This window comes from Ailuropoda melanoleuca, chromosome 13 (genome assembly GCF_002007445.2).
Source record: "Ailuropoda melanoleuca isolate Jingjing chromosome 13, ASM200744v2, whole genome shotgun sequence".
NCBI classification, from domain to species: Eukaryota; Metazoa; Chordata; class Mammalia; order Carnivora; family Ursidae; genus Ailuropoda; species Ailuropoda melanoleuca.
Window position 1 is genome coordinate 20,567,248 of NC_048230.1, and position 14,736 is coordinate 20,581,983.

The following is a 14,736-nucleotide window of genomic DNA, read 5'->3' on the forward strand; positions in this document are numbered from 1 at the left end:
CACTGGGCGGGCAACAGCAGACCATGTAAACACCTTGATGGAGCTCATTCATCACCCTCCAGGGGGCCGGCTCCGCAGTCCGCAGCCTGGCCGCCTGGCCCCACCGACTCCCCCGGGAGGTCGCCTTTGAACTCGCGGCCCCCTCGGTGTCGGGAGGGAGCAGCCCGCTCTGTTTGCGCCGCTTAAGCCCACGGCCAGCTCGACGGAGCAGTGCCCACAGTGCCGGCCAGCGGGACCTCTAAGGCGGGAGGCCGAAGCCCCGCCGACCCAGCTCAGGGCGGCCTGAAGCCCGGGGAAGGCAAACGCAGACGCGCTGGCCCCTCCCCCGCCAACCCGCAGATCCCGTGGGCAGCAGCTGAGGCCCCCTCCCCCCCCCCCAGTCTCCGTCGGCCCCATTAGCCAAAACAGCTTCATTATGCCAATTTCCAGCTTTCAATGTGCGGCTGATAGCTGTCAGCAGAAATAAGAGTTAATCTGGAATGACATGCACAGAGCTGCCTGGCGTGGAGGAAGCGAGAACGCTGCGGAAGACGCAGACCCTGCTTGCCTAGCCTTCCCGCCAGCGGAGGGCCCTCCTCCCTTGCCCGCCGGGAGGTGAGGCTGCGAGGTTGCAGCCCTCCCTGGGAGAGGGTTAGGTTCTCTCTGCCCCAGACAGACCGACAGACAGACACGCACACACGCACGCACACGGAGACAGCTCCCACCCCCTCCCTGCCCGCGGCCCGCTCCGCAGCTCCAGGGCCGGTCTTTCCCCAGTGGCCCCTGGAAATGCCTAACTCTGTCCCTCTCGCTTTTACTCTGGACCGGGATTAATTTTTTATTTTGGAAAATTACTTTATTATAGATATAGATATGTATGTATGTATATATATAAAAAGGTTCCATTTCATTTGTAAAATCTTATTTTTCTCTTTGTCTCTTTTTTTTTCCTACAGAAAAGGATGGCGGGGTTAAAGGAGAAAATAAGTTACATTACAGTTTCCAAAGTGGTTCTCGCTTTCCGCTGAAGATGGGCCACCGGCAAGGGTTGTAATGCACTCTCGGTCCCAGCTTGTGCTTTGCAAGAAGAGGGAATATAACTAGACTCATTATTTTAGGTTAAAATAGCCAAGAGACAGACGCCTTCGCCTCAAAAATATTCTGAGACACATACAAGTAGAAGGAAACAAGTCTCTTCAGTCACAAAATGTCGTACATCCCGCATATACTAGATTGAATTAATTTAATAAAATAGAATATACATAGAGATTCTGCACAAACGTATTGCTTTCTCCCAGTAGCTCCTGGTGTTGGGAACCTCGGCTGCACTGGGCCTCTCTCTTTCTGCCTGGACCCAGGGTGGCCAGGGCTGCTGCTCTGAACACTCTGGAAGTTCTGCTCGTCGGTTCCCAGCGCCACTGAGGCGGGGAGGAGCGCCTCCTTGGAGTCCATACGGAACGTTGTTCAGGAACATAGCCCGGGAAGAGGAGCTAGGAGTTGGCACCCAGTGGAGAAAGGTGAGTGGGGGAAGAGGGGCAGGACTCAGGGGTCCAGGTCTGCTGGGTCAGAGGCTAACCCGGAGAGACTCAGCACGTCTTTCTTTGGGGGGGGCGAGGCAGCCATGCTGTCAAGGGGGCCGGAGGCCGAGGGATCCTTGGAGTCGCTGGACGGAGCCCTCCGCCGGAGGCAGACGCCAGGGCTGGGTGGGGGCCGAGGGCCCTGACTCTCTGGGGGGTCTATGGAGATACTAGGTGGGCTGAGTTTTTTCTTGGGCCGGCTTCCAGGCCCCCCCAGAGGCTGGCCCCCAAGGCTAGAGGGGTCAGGGCCCAGGCTGGGTTGGGAGTTGCTGTCCAGGCAGCTGACCGCGATGGAGTGTCTCCTCTGCTCATCGAGCCAGGATGCAGGCCGGCGCCGGCAGCTCTGCGCCTCCACGCTGTGACACTTCTTCAGGTCCCGCGGAGACAGGGGCTCCTCCTGGCTGCCCACGGTCAGGAGGTCTCCTGAAATCCAGCTCAACTCCGTGTCCAGCTCTAAGCTGCTTCTGGTCTCTGGTGGGCCTTTGCTCCAGGTGGGTTCTGAGCCTGGGCAGGGAGCCGGCGGGGGCATGTGCTTCGAGATCTTGCTCTGGCGGCGGGGCTGCTGCTGCACCTGGGTGCCCAAGTGGCCCCAGAAGGAGGAGGCCCGGACCAGAGGCGGGGAGGGCCCACTCACCTCGGACAGCAGGTCTTCCCGGCTGCCCAGGCCCTGCATGTCCAGAGAATCAGTCCTTATTGCTGCCTGTGGGAGGTGGGAGGAGAGCTCAGCCCAGGGGCTTCCGCTCCCCCAGGGACTGGCCTCCGCCCATGTCCCCCGCCCCCCCATCCCAGATAACCCCCTCCTTCCCCTGCAGGCCCACCCTAAGCAAGAGTGACAGTAGTTGGTCTTATTGGGAGACAGGGGCCATGTGCAGCCTGATGTCCCCTGTCCTTCCCGCACACCTGCAGGAATGGCTTTCGGAAGCTCCCAGCCCCGGGGACACAGGAAATCACTGGGCCAGCTCTGCTCCCAGCCCTTTGCATATAGGCTATTTCTTTGGCCTTGAATACCCTTCTGGAATGACAGGCACTCCTCAACTTTATGGGCTCAGGTTCTCTGTGACACGGTGCTTGACAATCTCCATCCCCAAGTTAAAACTAACCCCGTGCTTCTCTTCGGTCCCTGCACCACGCACACGTGCCTCCCGGCCGCTGAGCCCTATCGCCGCAGCTGTTCTACCACATTTGTGTCTGCGGTTAGTCTGTGAGCTCCGGAGGGCAGGGGCTGGGTCCCCCGTGCCCGGCACGCAGAAGCTGCTCTGTGTCTTTGTAAAATGGACAAGGGCGCGGCCTGCGTCCTCAAGTGTGTGGCATTGAGTCGATTCTCACGTGGCCACGATCACACATAAAGGCACACAGGGCACAGGCTGTGGCCTTGTCACAGTGGGGACAGACGAGCCTTCCGTGACTGCCTGAGCCTCAGCTCCGTACCCCTGGAACGTGGGCCCTGGGCTTGGCCGAAGGCGGAGGTCCCTAAAACGTGCCTTGTGTCCCTTAGCTAAGTCTTGAGGTACAGAGGCTAACTGGGCCAGGGTAAGGGAGTCCAGAGACGTGGTTCTCCTGCCAAGTTGACCCGTGTCCCTGAGCAACCGTGGCCTGGTCTCCAGGCCTCCTCAGTGAAAGAAGGGAGGGGGATACAAACACCACAAGGGCCCAGACCACTTCTGCTTTGCCCGGTACCGTGTCCCCGGTACCTAGACCTGCCTCTGGCTCATGGTCCGCGCACAGCACACATCTGCTGGAAGAATGGACGTGGCAACCCTGGTCGTCACCAACAGCCTAGGGTTCCCAGCAGAGAGACCGGCGCGAGGCCCGGGCCCACCTCTCCACACCTGCTCACCTGGCGCCTGAGCGGCCTCTGAGCCAAGGGGGAGCGGCCTGGTGGGGGCAGCTTGGGGATGGTGCCCCAGGCAGGAGGGCCGTGGGGCTGGAGCAGGTCGGGTGTGTCTTTGGGAAGCTGCAGGGTGTAGCTGGTGTCTGCTGGCTGGGAGTGGACGGAGAAGACAGAGCCTGTGGGCAGAGGGGGGAGGAGAGAGAAGAACTGGAAGGTCAGTGGTCTGGCTCTCACCTAAGTCCTTCCCCTCCACTCTCCTTCCACTCTCCTTCCCCCGCTGGGGCCTCTACCTTCCCCAAAGACCACTCATCCTGGATTGAAAGCCACTCTCCGCAGGCTGGGGGTCCCTTGGAGGTCGGAGATGCCTTTCTTGCTGCCTCAGTGCCCCCCCCCCCAGGTCAGGACTGGGCTGAAGCAAGGATGGGGTCTCCCTGTGTGAGCCCAGCCGGCCTGCCTGAGCCCTGCTACCTGAGCCCTGCTACCTGACTGAGCTTTGGGGAGCCCCCAGCTTCTGGAACCTAGAGAGCCATCGGCGGTGCTTCCATCCCGGCACATGAGGCTGTCGTTGGGCAGGGAGTGCGTCCGGCTGACCCCAGACTTCCGCACAGTCAGCAGGTCTGGTCCGGATGCGGATGCGAGGGGCATCTCCTCGGGGTGGGGCTCCATCTGCAAAAGGAACAGGGGAGGGAGGTGGGGAAAAGAGGGGGCATCCGGATTGGCTACCTGAGGCAGAGCTGGACAACAGAAACCAGAAGCCCTCCCCCCACCAGGCTCTGGCCCCATCCCCTCCCCCCACAGGGAGGTAATGCAATGAGTTAGTTGGAGGGGGAAAAGGGGGCAGACACATGGATGAGCCCTCCAGCACAGCAAGGAAGCAGGTGGGAGGAGTCCCTGCCCCAGAAAGCTATCCAATACTGCATCGCCCCCCCGCCCCAGCCTCCTGGTGCGGTTGGTGGAGGAGTGAGAAGGTGTCCAAAAAAGGGAGAGCAGCCCCCAGGCCCAGCCCAGCAGGTGGTTCAAGAGGTGGTTGGGGGGGGCATTAAGAGCCTCTGAGCAGCACAGCGGAAGACAGAGGCCAAAAGCTAAAAGCACCCCCGTATCCCTGCGCTGGGGCTTTGGGGGGTGGCGGGGAATGGGGAGGATGCACCCAGTGAACAGGGCCTGCCTACACAGCAGAGGCTGCCTCGCTCCCAGTACTTGAAGACAGGCCCGGGACCCAGCACTGAGCAGGAGCTGGGTTAATGTGGGTTTGATGACAGGTGACCTCTAGGGGAATGTCAGCTGGCTCACCTGACTGCCCCCCCCTTTTGATTACTCAATGACTCTGGCAGGTGGCAAATGGGCGGTGGGAGGCAAGGTTTGAATACCCTGAATTCCATGGACTCAGGGCCTCCCTTACTGGACAGATTGAGGGTGGGAGTGAGTTTTTTAAATTTATTTCAAAGAAAAGCAGTAATCAGTTTTTGACCCCAGATGGAAGGAGCCAAGGTTTGCTCCCAAAAGATTTCTCCATCTCCCCGTGGCCCCCTTCCTCCTTGGGGGTCCCCTGTACCCTCCATTCCTAGTTCTCAGAGAGGCTGGAGGGTCCGTGTCCCCACACAGGCCCAGCCGGTTAAGCAGCCCCATCAGGGGCTGTTGGAAGAGTCTGGAGCCTTTGCTTCCCCTCTCAGCCCCAGGCTCCACTTCTGTCAGGCACCCCAAGACCCCTAGGGACCCCCAGCCTGTGGTCAAGGCCCTACCCCAGCTGAGCCCTGCTATGAGGAAGGAGCTCCTGTCTTTTAAGTCAGTAGAGGAGGGGCAAGGCAGGGCAGAGGGGGCTGCTCGCAGTCTGAAGGGGAAGGGGAGCTGGGCAAGGGTGGAGAAGCTGTCCCAAACACAAAGCACCCCTCTCCCCCAGGACATGGGGACACACAGGGACAGCGACGAGGAGACAGGGACAGCCTCCCAGGCGGAAGGGCAGAGTGGTACCAACAGAGATATAGCTTTCACCCACTGCGTGGAGGGGGGGAATGGCTCATGTGGCGAGGACGTGGGAAGGAGGGGTGAGGGGAGGGGAAGGGCTGGCTTGCACAGGCTCCAAATACAGAGACTGACTCCGCATCCAGGCAGGCCCCTTGGTCAGCTGCCAGATGCCACCTCTGTTTTGGGCTGTGTTACTCCTGGATGTCTGGATTAACTCGTTCACAACTGTGCCCCTGGGCCCTTGAGGCCGCAATTTAATCTTGTCTAATTTCTTTGTCCACAGTGGGGAACTGGAAAGACCTAGCCAAGCCTGGGGCACCAAGTGCCTGCTGGTGAATGCCTCCGGGTGGGGCCTGGTGGCAGAGAGAGAGAGAGGAGGGGAGGGATCTGGAGCCCTGCAACCAGCCCAGCCCCTGGGGAGGCTGGGGGAGCAGTAAGGGGCCATGTGTAAGTACATTGCTCTCCAGGGCACTAAGTAAGAGTGTGTGAGTGTCATCAGGCAAAGAGTCATCCGTCAGAGCTAGAGAGCAGGACGGTTCAGACACAATCTCTGACGTCAGAGACAGAGCCTCCATCTCAGCTAGAGGGATCTAGACAGGGAGAGAGATTATCAGGCATAAGAAACCAGGACAGCGCACACGCTCGCGCGTGCACGCACACATGCACACGCACGCGCGTGCACGCACACATGCACACGCACACACACACGTGCGCACACAAAGAGCCCCCCTCTCCCCCTTTCCACGAAGCACAGAGGGGTGGGGGGAAGGCCTCTCTTTTCTCTCCCCACCCCTCTCCCAAGTCAACTGACAGCCCCCCCCCCCCCGTTCAAGCCCCTCCTCTGATCAGAGAGGCTGCAGCACCAAAAGAGCCAGGGCAGAACCCACAAAGCAGGAGAAGCAGAAACTTATTCTAAAGATACCCCAGGAACCTGAACGGCCCCCTCCCACACTACCACCAGCCAGGGAGGAAGCGGGGAGCAGGGAGGGCTTTCAGACTCTCAGAAAGATGAGACCAGGAAAAAAAAAATGAAGAAAGGCCAGCAAAGCGCCTCTCTGCTCTCAGCACAGACAGAGCAGCGTGGGGGGCGCTGGGGACAAAGCCGCCAATCTGATGACTGTTTTCTGCCTATTCTCTCTGCTTCCAAAAGCCTGGCAGGACTTGGCCTGCCCCCAGATTCTGGCTTCTCCCCTCCTGGGCCCTCCTCCGCCTGCCAGCAGCTTGCCCGCCCTCTTCAGCTTGGGTTCTGGGAGATGCTCTCCTCCTGCCGCCAGTCTGAATTGAGCATGCTGGGGTGGGCTGCCACCGTGCAAACTGGCTGGCTCACTGGGGATCTGGGGGGCGATTTCAGGGCTTACAGCACCCCGGGGGAGGGGAGGGCCATCCCTCCCATCTGCCTGATCACCCCATCATGTCCTCTTCTCTCCCTGTACCCCCCCACCCCCATCCCGTGAACCTCCTTTAGGATGGGAGGTCTTGGGAAAGGACATGCTCTCTCACTGATCATTCTAGGTCATTGCCAGGTTGAAGTCCCTGTAGCCTATCTGAGACTGAATCCCAAGAGGGGATTGAAGAGGTCAGGAACCCTAGAGGCAGTGTCCCTTCCTATGTGAGGCTCACTGTCTGTTTCTTTGGATCAAGCTACAGGTGTCCCAGGTACTGGGAAGCTGCCTTCCTTCCCCTCCACCCGGCAGAGACTGTGGAACACTAGGCTTTTCTATCTCCCACTAACAACCTGTTTCCTTGCCTCCACTCCAGGCCTACTGGGGGCTTCCCTGCAGCGCCTGACCTAGGAGAGATGGCAGGGCGCTCTGCCAAACAGAAGGGGTCAAGGGCAGCCAGACAGGTCACAAGGGGAGAAGAGGTGGGCAGGAGAACCCCAGAAAGCTGAAGAGCTGCGTTTTGATGAGTCTGGTGGAGAAAAACATGCAGAGCTGTGGAAAGGGACTGGGCTTACGAGGGACACCCAGTCTTATTTCACAGCGAGGTCCCCAGAACCCACTCTCAGCTGGAACCTTCCATTCGCTCTCAGGGCCAGGTCAGAAAGCACTGGCTACTGAGAGCACTCATCATGTCTGGTGGTTCCATGGCTAAAAAAGCCACCAAACAGAGGCTTTGGGGATGGGTGCTGGACAGAGGGAAGAGGCAACTGTGGCCCAAGACATATCCCTCCGCAGGCCCCCTGACCACCCGCACTATCCCCAAAAGACCTTCTCCCCTGGATTTGGCACCTCACTTCCTCCACCCACTAGGGTCTCACTGCCAACTTGTCTTCTGCCCCCTCCTCTTCTTGTCCAGGTTCTTTCCGACAATCCCTTCTGTAAACCTCTCCTCCATTCATCCTTCTCCCCGGAAGTGCAATCTCAATGTCCCTACCTTCCAAGTATGTGTTCCAAGGGTTGATCTCAGCTCTTAAGAACCCCCGGCTGCCTCCTGCCAAGCCCAAAGCTCAACTGAGGCCCTGAGGCTGTTCTTTCTCCAGCCACCCAGTGGGCAGGAAACACCCCCACCTCCCCCGAAGCACGGCACAGCATGGCACAGCCCGGCATAGCACGGGGGACACAGTAACCTGTGGGTCGGAGCCGCCCGGGCTGCGAGCGGGAGGGAAGGCAGAGGGCTGGCCCCCGGGGCCTGCCAGCTCGTCCATCAGCTTCAGCTCCCCTTCCAGAGAGCCCTGGATCAGCAGGGATATGGTGTCAAACAGCTGTCTGTCCTGGGGAGGACCAGCCCAGGAGGGGAGCCGGAGAGTCAGGGGAGTGGGGTTCAGAGGGCAACGAGGGGAATTGTCGTGGTGGCGGGGGATTGACAAAGAGACACAGAGGGAGAAAGAGGAGGAGGTCATACACACACACACACACATAGGCACACACACACACACACCCCAGCAACAAAGAGACAGGAGAAGGAGGCGGGGATAGGACAGAGGAGAGAGAGGTGTGGGAGGGAGGAGAATAGGAGCCGGAGATGAGAAGAGCTCACAGGGAGAGAGGGAGAAGGAAAGCCAAGGTAGGGAAAGGATTGAGAGATGGAGTCAGGCAGGTTGAAGGGTGGGAAGGAAAGGGGTTTGGTAATCGGGCAAGGGTAAGAAAGACACAGGAAGGAAACAGAAAACTTAGCCTTGGACCTAAGAGCCAAGAAGGGGAGGCCAACTGGGCTGGAGGCTCAGGGCATGGATGAGGCAGCACACATGCCCGTGGCTTGCTGGGGTGGCCCTGTGCTTCGAGGACAGGCAGCCATCTCTGGGGACAGGCAGGGGATGGCTCACGCCTCAGCATCCTGGCCAGAAGGGCAGAAGGACCCAGGGCCCCGGAGTCTGCCACGCTGCCCACTCCCTGTACACCGCCCACTTAGCCACCGGCCACCAGTCCCACGCCCCTCTCGGCAGGGGTGGCTCTCTGCTCACCGTGGGGTGCTCCAGGGAGAAGTGCGAGGCCGCTCCGGCATGGGCCGCAGCGTGCGGGGCCCCAGGCTTGGGGCTGTCGGGGCTGTCGGGGCCCTCGACCCCAGGCCAGAGGAAGGGACTGCCCAGTGGTGAGTGGGGCTGCGGGCTAAGCGTCTTCATCTCCAGCTCCAGCTCGGCCTCCAGCTCGGCCTCCTCCTTGGCCTCCTTGTTGCTTTCCTCCAGGTGCTTCATGAGCACGGCAATCACCACGTTGACCAGCACAAACTGGGCTGTCAGCACGAAGGACACGAAGTAGATGGGGGAGATGACCGTATTGTAGCAGGTGGACTCCTGGTCACAGTCCCGGAGGGTGTCCTGCGGGCAGCAAAAACATTACACACTGTCCTAAGGAGAGGGAGTTCTAGAGAGTTCCTGCATGGGGGAATCACATGCTTTTATCCATGGCCGCTCATCTTGCCGAGGAATCTGGGCTCAAGGAGGGGAACTGCCTCCCCAGGGCCAGGGCCAGCCCTGGGAGGGTCCCCGCGGCTGTGGGCGCTCACCTTCATGATACCGTTCCAGTTGTCACCTGTGGAGACTCGGAAGAGGGTCAGGAAGGCCATGCCAAAGTTCCGAAAGGTGGCATGCCGGCCCAGGCCCTCACAGGGGTGCGTCTCGTCACACTCTAGAGGAGGGCAGGAGAGAGGGGCTGGGAGTTAGTGCGGGAGCCGCTGGGCCTCCAGCCCTGGCTCCTCTGCCCTCCCCACCCGGACTCACCCAGGTCTCCAAAGAGCTCCACACCCAGAGCTGCAAAGATGAAAAACAACAACATGAAGAGCAGTCCCAGGTTCCCTACCTGGAAGAGAGGAAAAGAAACGGGAAAGGTGCCACTGGGTCTCCCAGCCAGCTTCCGTGAGCTCCCTACTGCCTGTCCCTTCAGGAAGCGCCCCCTTCTCCCCAAGAGGACCCCTCCCCCCCTTCCCCCCCAGCTACCTGGGGCAGGGCTTGCATGACCGTGTCGAGCAGCGCGCGCATGCCCACGGCCATCTTCAACAGCTTCAGCACTGCAGGACAGGACAGGGGCGGTGAGCCGGGTCGCACGGGGGGTGGAGCCAGCGCGGGGCGGGGCTGCCAGAGCTCCACCCCTGCCCTCGGCCCAGCCACGACCCCTCCCCTTCGGCAGAGGCTGGGGCCGGGAGAGAGACCCGTGGGAACATACACACACATACACATACACACACACACACACACACACGCACACACGCCAGCCACAGAGCCGCCCCCCGCCATTTCCCCCTGGGTCAGTCACCGTGGGCAGGTGGGTGGTGGGCGCGCAGCCGGGCACTGACCTCGGGCAATGCGTAGCACCCTCATGATGCGGATGATGGTGGGGTTGATGGGCAGCGAGGCATTGACCTCGATCTCCTCCAGCGTGATGCCCATGATGGACAGCAGCACGATGGCCAGGTCCAGCTGGTTCCACCTGGAAAGTCCAGGACACAGCTCCCTGAGGGGGGGGCACAGTGGAGGAGGGGGCAGTGGTGGCAACACAAGTGACTAAGGAAAGGACGGTGGAGGTCAGCCAGTGCCCCCCTCCATTCTGTGGAGAAGGCATGGCTTGACTCCGGTCACCAAGGCACAGGTAGGACTAAGACTTTAGCTCAAGGACCTCTGCTTTTCATTTGTATTCATTCCTTCATTTTTTTGTTTTTTGTTTTTAATTTGGCACTTATATGCTGTTTACCAGGTGCCAAGCACTGTTTTAAGGGCTTCACAAATAGGAACTCAGAATCTTCGCAGGACGATTTCTCCTTTTATAGGTAAGGAAACCAACACACAGAGAAGTTAAGGAACTTACCCAAGGTCACCAGCTTCTAAGTGGTGGAGCCAGGATCCGAATCTGGTCCAGCAGTCTGGCTCCAGGCTCTGTGCTCTTAAGCCCAGTCTGGGCCACATCGATTTCCAGCTGCCTGTGTCCCCCAGGCCCTGGATGCCCCCCACTACCCCTTGCCATCAGCCCTCGGTGGGTCCTAGAGTGGAGGCTGAACCTCAGGAGTGCAGAAAGGTTTTCAGGTATTTCCCTGGGAGACGTGTCCTTCCCCCACTCCCTCACACCCCACCGCTGTTACCTGTCCTGGAAGAACCGACGGAAGCCAAAGGCCACGAGTTTAAAAACTGACTCCAAGACAAAGATGACGGTGAAGATATAGTTGCAGATCTTCAAGGCCTCGTCCAGGATCTGGCGGGGATTGGCGGGGGGTCTATGCAGGGCCTCCTAAGGCCCAGGGGGGTGCCTGCCCCTCCCCCTCCGTCACACTCCCGGATCTGGGAGACAAGTGAGTCTAAGGGGACCTTTCTTTTCTGTCCCTGCCATGATGGTCGGCCATTGGCCACCACACCAGGATAGAAAATGGTCCTTATGCATGATCCAAACTTTGTGCTAAAAGATCTCTATCCTTGAGGGATGGGGAGGAGACCACATGAGAATGTGCCGGAAGGCACGGAAGACTAGAGCCTGGAAAGGGCCTTGTGCATAACTAATTCGACATCCCCATTTTATAGCTGGGGAGCCTGAGGGCTGGAGGAGAGCAGACGGTGGCTGATCTGAGGAGTGGCAAGACCATTGGTGAGTTTGGAGCTGGACATTCACTAGAATCGAAACCCTGAAAGGGCAGACACTGGTCTTCACTGGCCCGCCTTCATCACCCTCAAAGGGTAAACAAGCCCATGGCAGGCACTCAATAAATATTTGTAGGGTGAAGAAATCAGGTCCTCCACTTCCTAGCTGTATGACCTTGGTCTAGTCACGGAACCTCTCTGAGGCTCAGCGTCCTCATCCGTAAAGCCAAGAAGAGACCCACTTCCAAGAGTCACTGCAAGGTGTAGGCAAGGAACTCCCGCAGGGTGCCTAGGACTTGCCCGAGGAACCCCGGCACAGGGGTCAGCCTCACCCCGCAGTCCCACGGCTGGACGCAGGGCCCGGAGGGCCAGTCACTTGCTCCTACCTGGGGCTGCTGGTAGTGCTCCATGGCCATGGTGACCACATTCAGCCCAATGACACCCGTGATGAAGAGGTCCAGATAATGGCTGGTACACAAGTGGTGGACGAGGAGCCGGAAGCGAGAGTAGTCTGAGTAGTAGGGTTTGCACTGGGCCTCTGGGGGGGGGGCAGGGGGGAGAGCTGAGCAGCCATCGGGCTCTTGCCCACGGCGCCCCCGCCACCCGAGTCCCTCACAGCCGCCAGCCTCTAACGCCAGAGCCGCCACATTCCAGTGTCCTCCGCATCCTCGCCCTCCACACACTGACTTTCTCGGGGGGCCGGGCGGGGGCTCCCTCGGCGTCTGCCTTCCAAGCGTCTGTTCTACAGGCTATGGTTGGGTGCAGAAGGGGTCAGGACATGCAGAGGCCCCCACCCACATTAGACACCAGGTGAGCCCCGTCCCCAAGGCAGCCTCCAAAATCCACCAGCCCCTCACGATGCCCTTGACTCGGTGTCCCGCAGTGAGGCCAGGATCAATACGTTGGAAAACAGCTGGTCTCATCAGGCTCAGAGGAAGCGCCATCAAGAGAGAGGCAAAGGCCCTTGCTCCTTCACCATGCTCAGCCCCTCAGGGGGGAGCAGAGCAGATTACCCAGAGCTGGGATTTGGGGATAACACCGGAGATTGGAAATTGCACATCTTCTTGGCTGGCCGCACTGACCCACCCTGAGGGCCTCCGGAGGGCCCTCATGGGGGGGCAGTGGGTGCAGATGGGAGGCCACAGGGCTCTGCGCTTCCCAGATTCATCTGGGGGGGGGGCTCCACCTGCAGGACTCACCCAGTTTCTAATGAGGCCATGCCCCGCCTGCTCCTGGGTGTCAGGGCGGCGTCAGACTACAGGCTGGGCTGGAAGCACTGTCTGAGATCTGTCAGAGGCATATTTCTCTTGTAATTAGTGAACCACTTAGTTATAAAATCATGATGCCAGAAGGTTGGCCCGCTAAGCAGGCAGAATGAATCTGGGGGCAGGAGATTGCAGGAGGCCCCTCCTCCAGGTACTGAGGAAAAGGCCAGGCCAAGTTGGGGATGGACGTCAACGGAGGGCGTTGACAGATGGGTCTCCCAGGCAGCCACAAAGAAAGAAGAGGCTCCCCACGGGGAGGCTCGGAGGCTTGGGGGCAGCCACAGGTCCCAGACAGCCCTTCCCCCTCGGAAAGTCTAGGGCGGAAGCCAGCCAGCAAGGGCTGCCGCCTCTGAGGCCCGTGCCAGGGGTGCCGGCGCGGGGGCAGCAGGAAGCTTTGGGTCCAGGCCAGCTCAGATATAAGTGTCCTTCCCCATGCAGAGGACTATTAACAGAGAGGTAAACTGAGGCAGGGAGTGGCCCGGGGTGGACCCCCACCAAAGGCCGAAGGAAGAAGAGTGCCCAAGAGCTACATGTTCAGCCTCACCGGGTGCCACTCTCCAGCATCAGCCTTGAGGTGTGGATAACCAAGAGCCAGAAAGTCCCGAATGTTCTGGCGCACCATAGGGTGCGTTAGGCCATCATTTTGTTTTCAGAGATGGGCCAGCCAACTCTGGCTTTGTTAGCTCTGATGGCCCTCTGATCCCCAGGACAGGGGCAGGTAGAGAGGCTCGGGACGGGGGACAGCCCAAGGCCACAGGTCATCCACACGGCGATTTTGGAGGGCAGACCAGGCGAGCCGGGCCTCTTCCTTCCTTCCTTCAGTACCCACAAGAACCAGAGGGCGCTAGTCGCCCCGCGATGCCTCAGCAGCTGGAACGCTGTCTCTGCATTAATCTCCATAAGTGCCAGAGCACCCGATCCCATTATGCTAAAATATGAATGGAGAATTAACTAAAATGTTTGAATACAATTAGGTTAGAAAAAGTGGCTCCTTATTAGCCCCATTATTAGCTGAGATAATGCAGAGGAGAGGTGGGGAGAGGCCCCCCTCTCCCCTGTCCCCCTAGTCTGAATGTGTAGGCAGCCCCAGGCCAAACGGAGCTATGGCTTCGCCCTCTGCCTTCTGGCCTTGCTCTAGCTGTCGAGGGGAGGCAGGCTGGGATTAGTCTGGGACCCTCCTCCAGGCAGCCCAGAGGAAAGGGGGCCACAGGGCAGAAGGCAGGGCATCTGCTCAGAGTGACAGGTGCAGGGCCCTTGAGGTCTGCTCCTCCAGCCCCGGCCCCCACCCTAGACCAGCAGGTGCTGAGGCTGCCAGAAATCCCCCTTCAGAGCACAGGTCCAAAGAGTCCCAGGGCTGGTCTGATCAGCATGCCCTTTGGCCAACCCCTTTGTCTTACACAGGGAGAGAACAAGGCCCCGCACAAGTGAGTTGTCCACACATTGTGAGGCCGTGACGGAGCCAGGACCCAAACTCCCAGCCCAGATCTCTCGCCAGCTGCCTGGTGGGTTTAGACACAAGGCCTTGGGGCCTTGCCCCAGAGGGGCCCTTTGGAGAATTTGCCCAGAGGCTCTTGAAGTGAGGTTTTGGAGGATGCCACCCCCCTGTGGCTCCCCAGGCCTGGGTTCTCCAGGCAAGCACCTGAGCTCAGAGAAGTAGAGACCTCCCGGAGTAGCCTTGAACAGGTCTGCTGCTCTGAGGGCTCCGGCCATAGCCCGTCTCCCTGCCCCCCACCAGTAGGAGTTGCCTTAGGCAGAGAAAATGGCGGAGCTGGACAGGAGGGGGAAGGGCACCCCCAGGACTGCCCAGCCCCCAGCCAGGGGCAGGAGCCAGGAGAGGAGCCAGGGGGGCAGCAGGGCTGTGAGTGAGGGTAGGAGGCACAGGGAGTTAGTAGAGCCCGAGGCCCAGCCAGGGCAGAGGGTGTGCAAGGAAGAGTGACAGGGAGTAAGCGGAAGGCAGGGGTCACTCCCAGGGACACAGGCCCCTGTGGCAGAGGCCACACTTTCAGCTGCTGTGGCCAGGCCTGATCACGGGGTTCCGGGTGGAAGGAGAGAGGGTGAGTGGACGTAGGTGCCACAGGTGACCGACAGGAGCGCACCTGAGCAGCCAGTGACCCCAGTCCC

The 14,736-nt window shown here is 59.8% G+C and overlaps 1 protein-coding gene across 36 annotated transcripts in view; it reads right to left on the reverse strand.

Annotated features, from left to right (window-relative positions):
- Positions 1–903: 903 nt before the first annotated feature.
- Positions 904–14,736, reverse strand: part of CACNA1G (calcium voltage-gated channel subunit alpha1 G) — a 62,480-nt gene continuing 48,647 nt past the window's right edge. For 14 of the 36 annotated variants that reach the window (XM_034640738.1, XM_034640734.1, XM_034640735.1 and 11 more), the window contains 11 exons: positions 11,737–11,888; positions 10,861–10,970; positions 10,081–10,214; positions 9,725–9,795; positions 9,509–9,587; positions 9,295–9,416; positions 8,753–9,106; positions 5,805–5,939; positions 3,870–4,053; positions 3,394–3,563; positions 905–2,256 (listed from right to left, as the gene is read on the reverse strand). In XM_034640738.1, the coding sequence (XP_034496629.1) occupies positions 1,522–2,256; positions 3,394–3,563; positions 3,870–4,053; positions 5,805–5,939; positions 8,753–9,106; positions 9,295–9,416; positions 9,509–9,587; positions 9,725–9,795; positions 10,081–10,214; positions 10,861–10,970; positions 11,737–11,888 (2,246 nt within the window). In that variant the 3' untranslated portion in view covers positions 905–1,521. Of the gene's footprint in view, positions 2,257–3,393; positions 3,564–3,869; positions 4,054–5,804; positions 5,940–7,918; positions 8,063–8,752; positions 9,107–9,294; positions 9,417–9,508; positions 9,588–9,724; positions 9,796–10,080; positions 10,215–10,860; positions 10,971–11,736; positions 11,889–14,736 lie in introns of all 36 variants that reach the window. The other 22 variants (XM_034640748.1, XM_034640749.1, XM_034640746.1 and 19 more) reach the window with 4 other exon arrangements.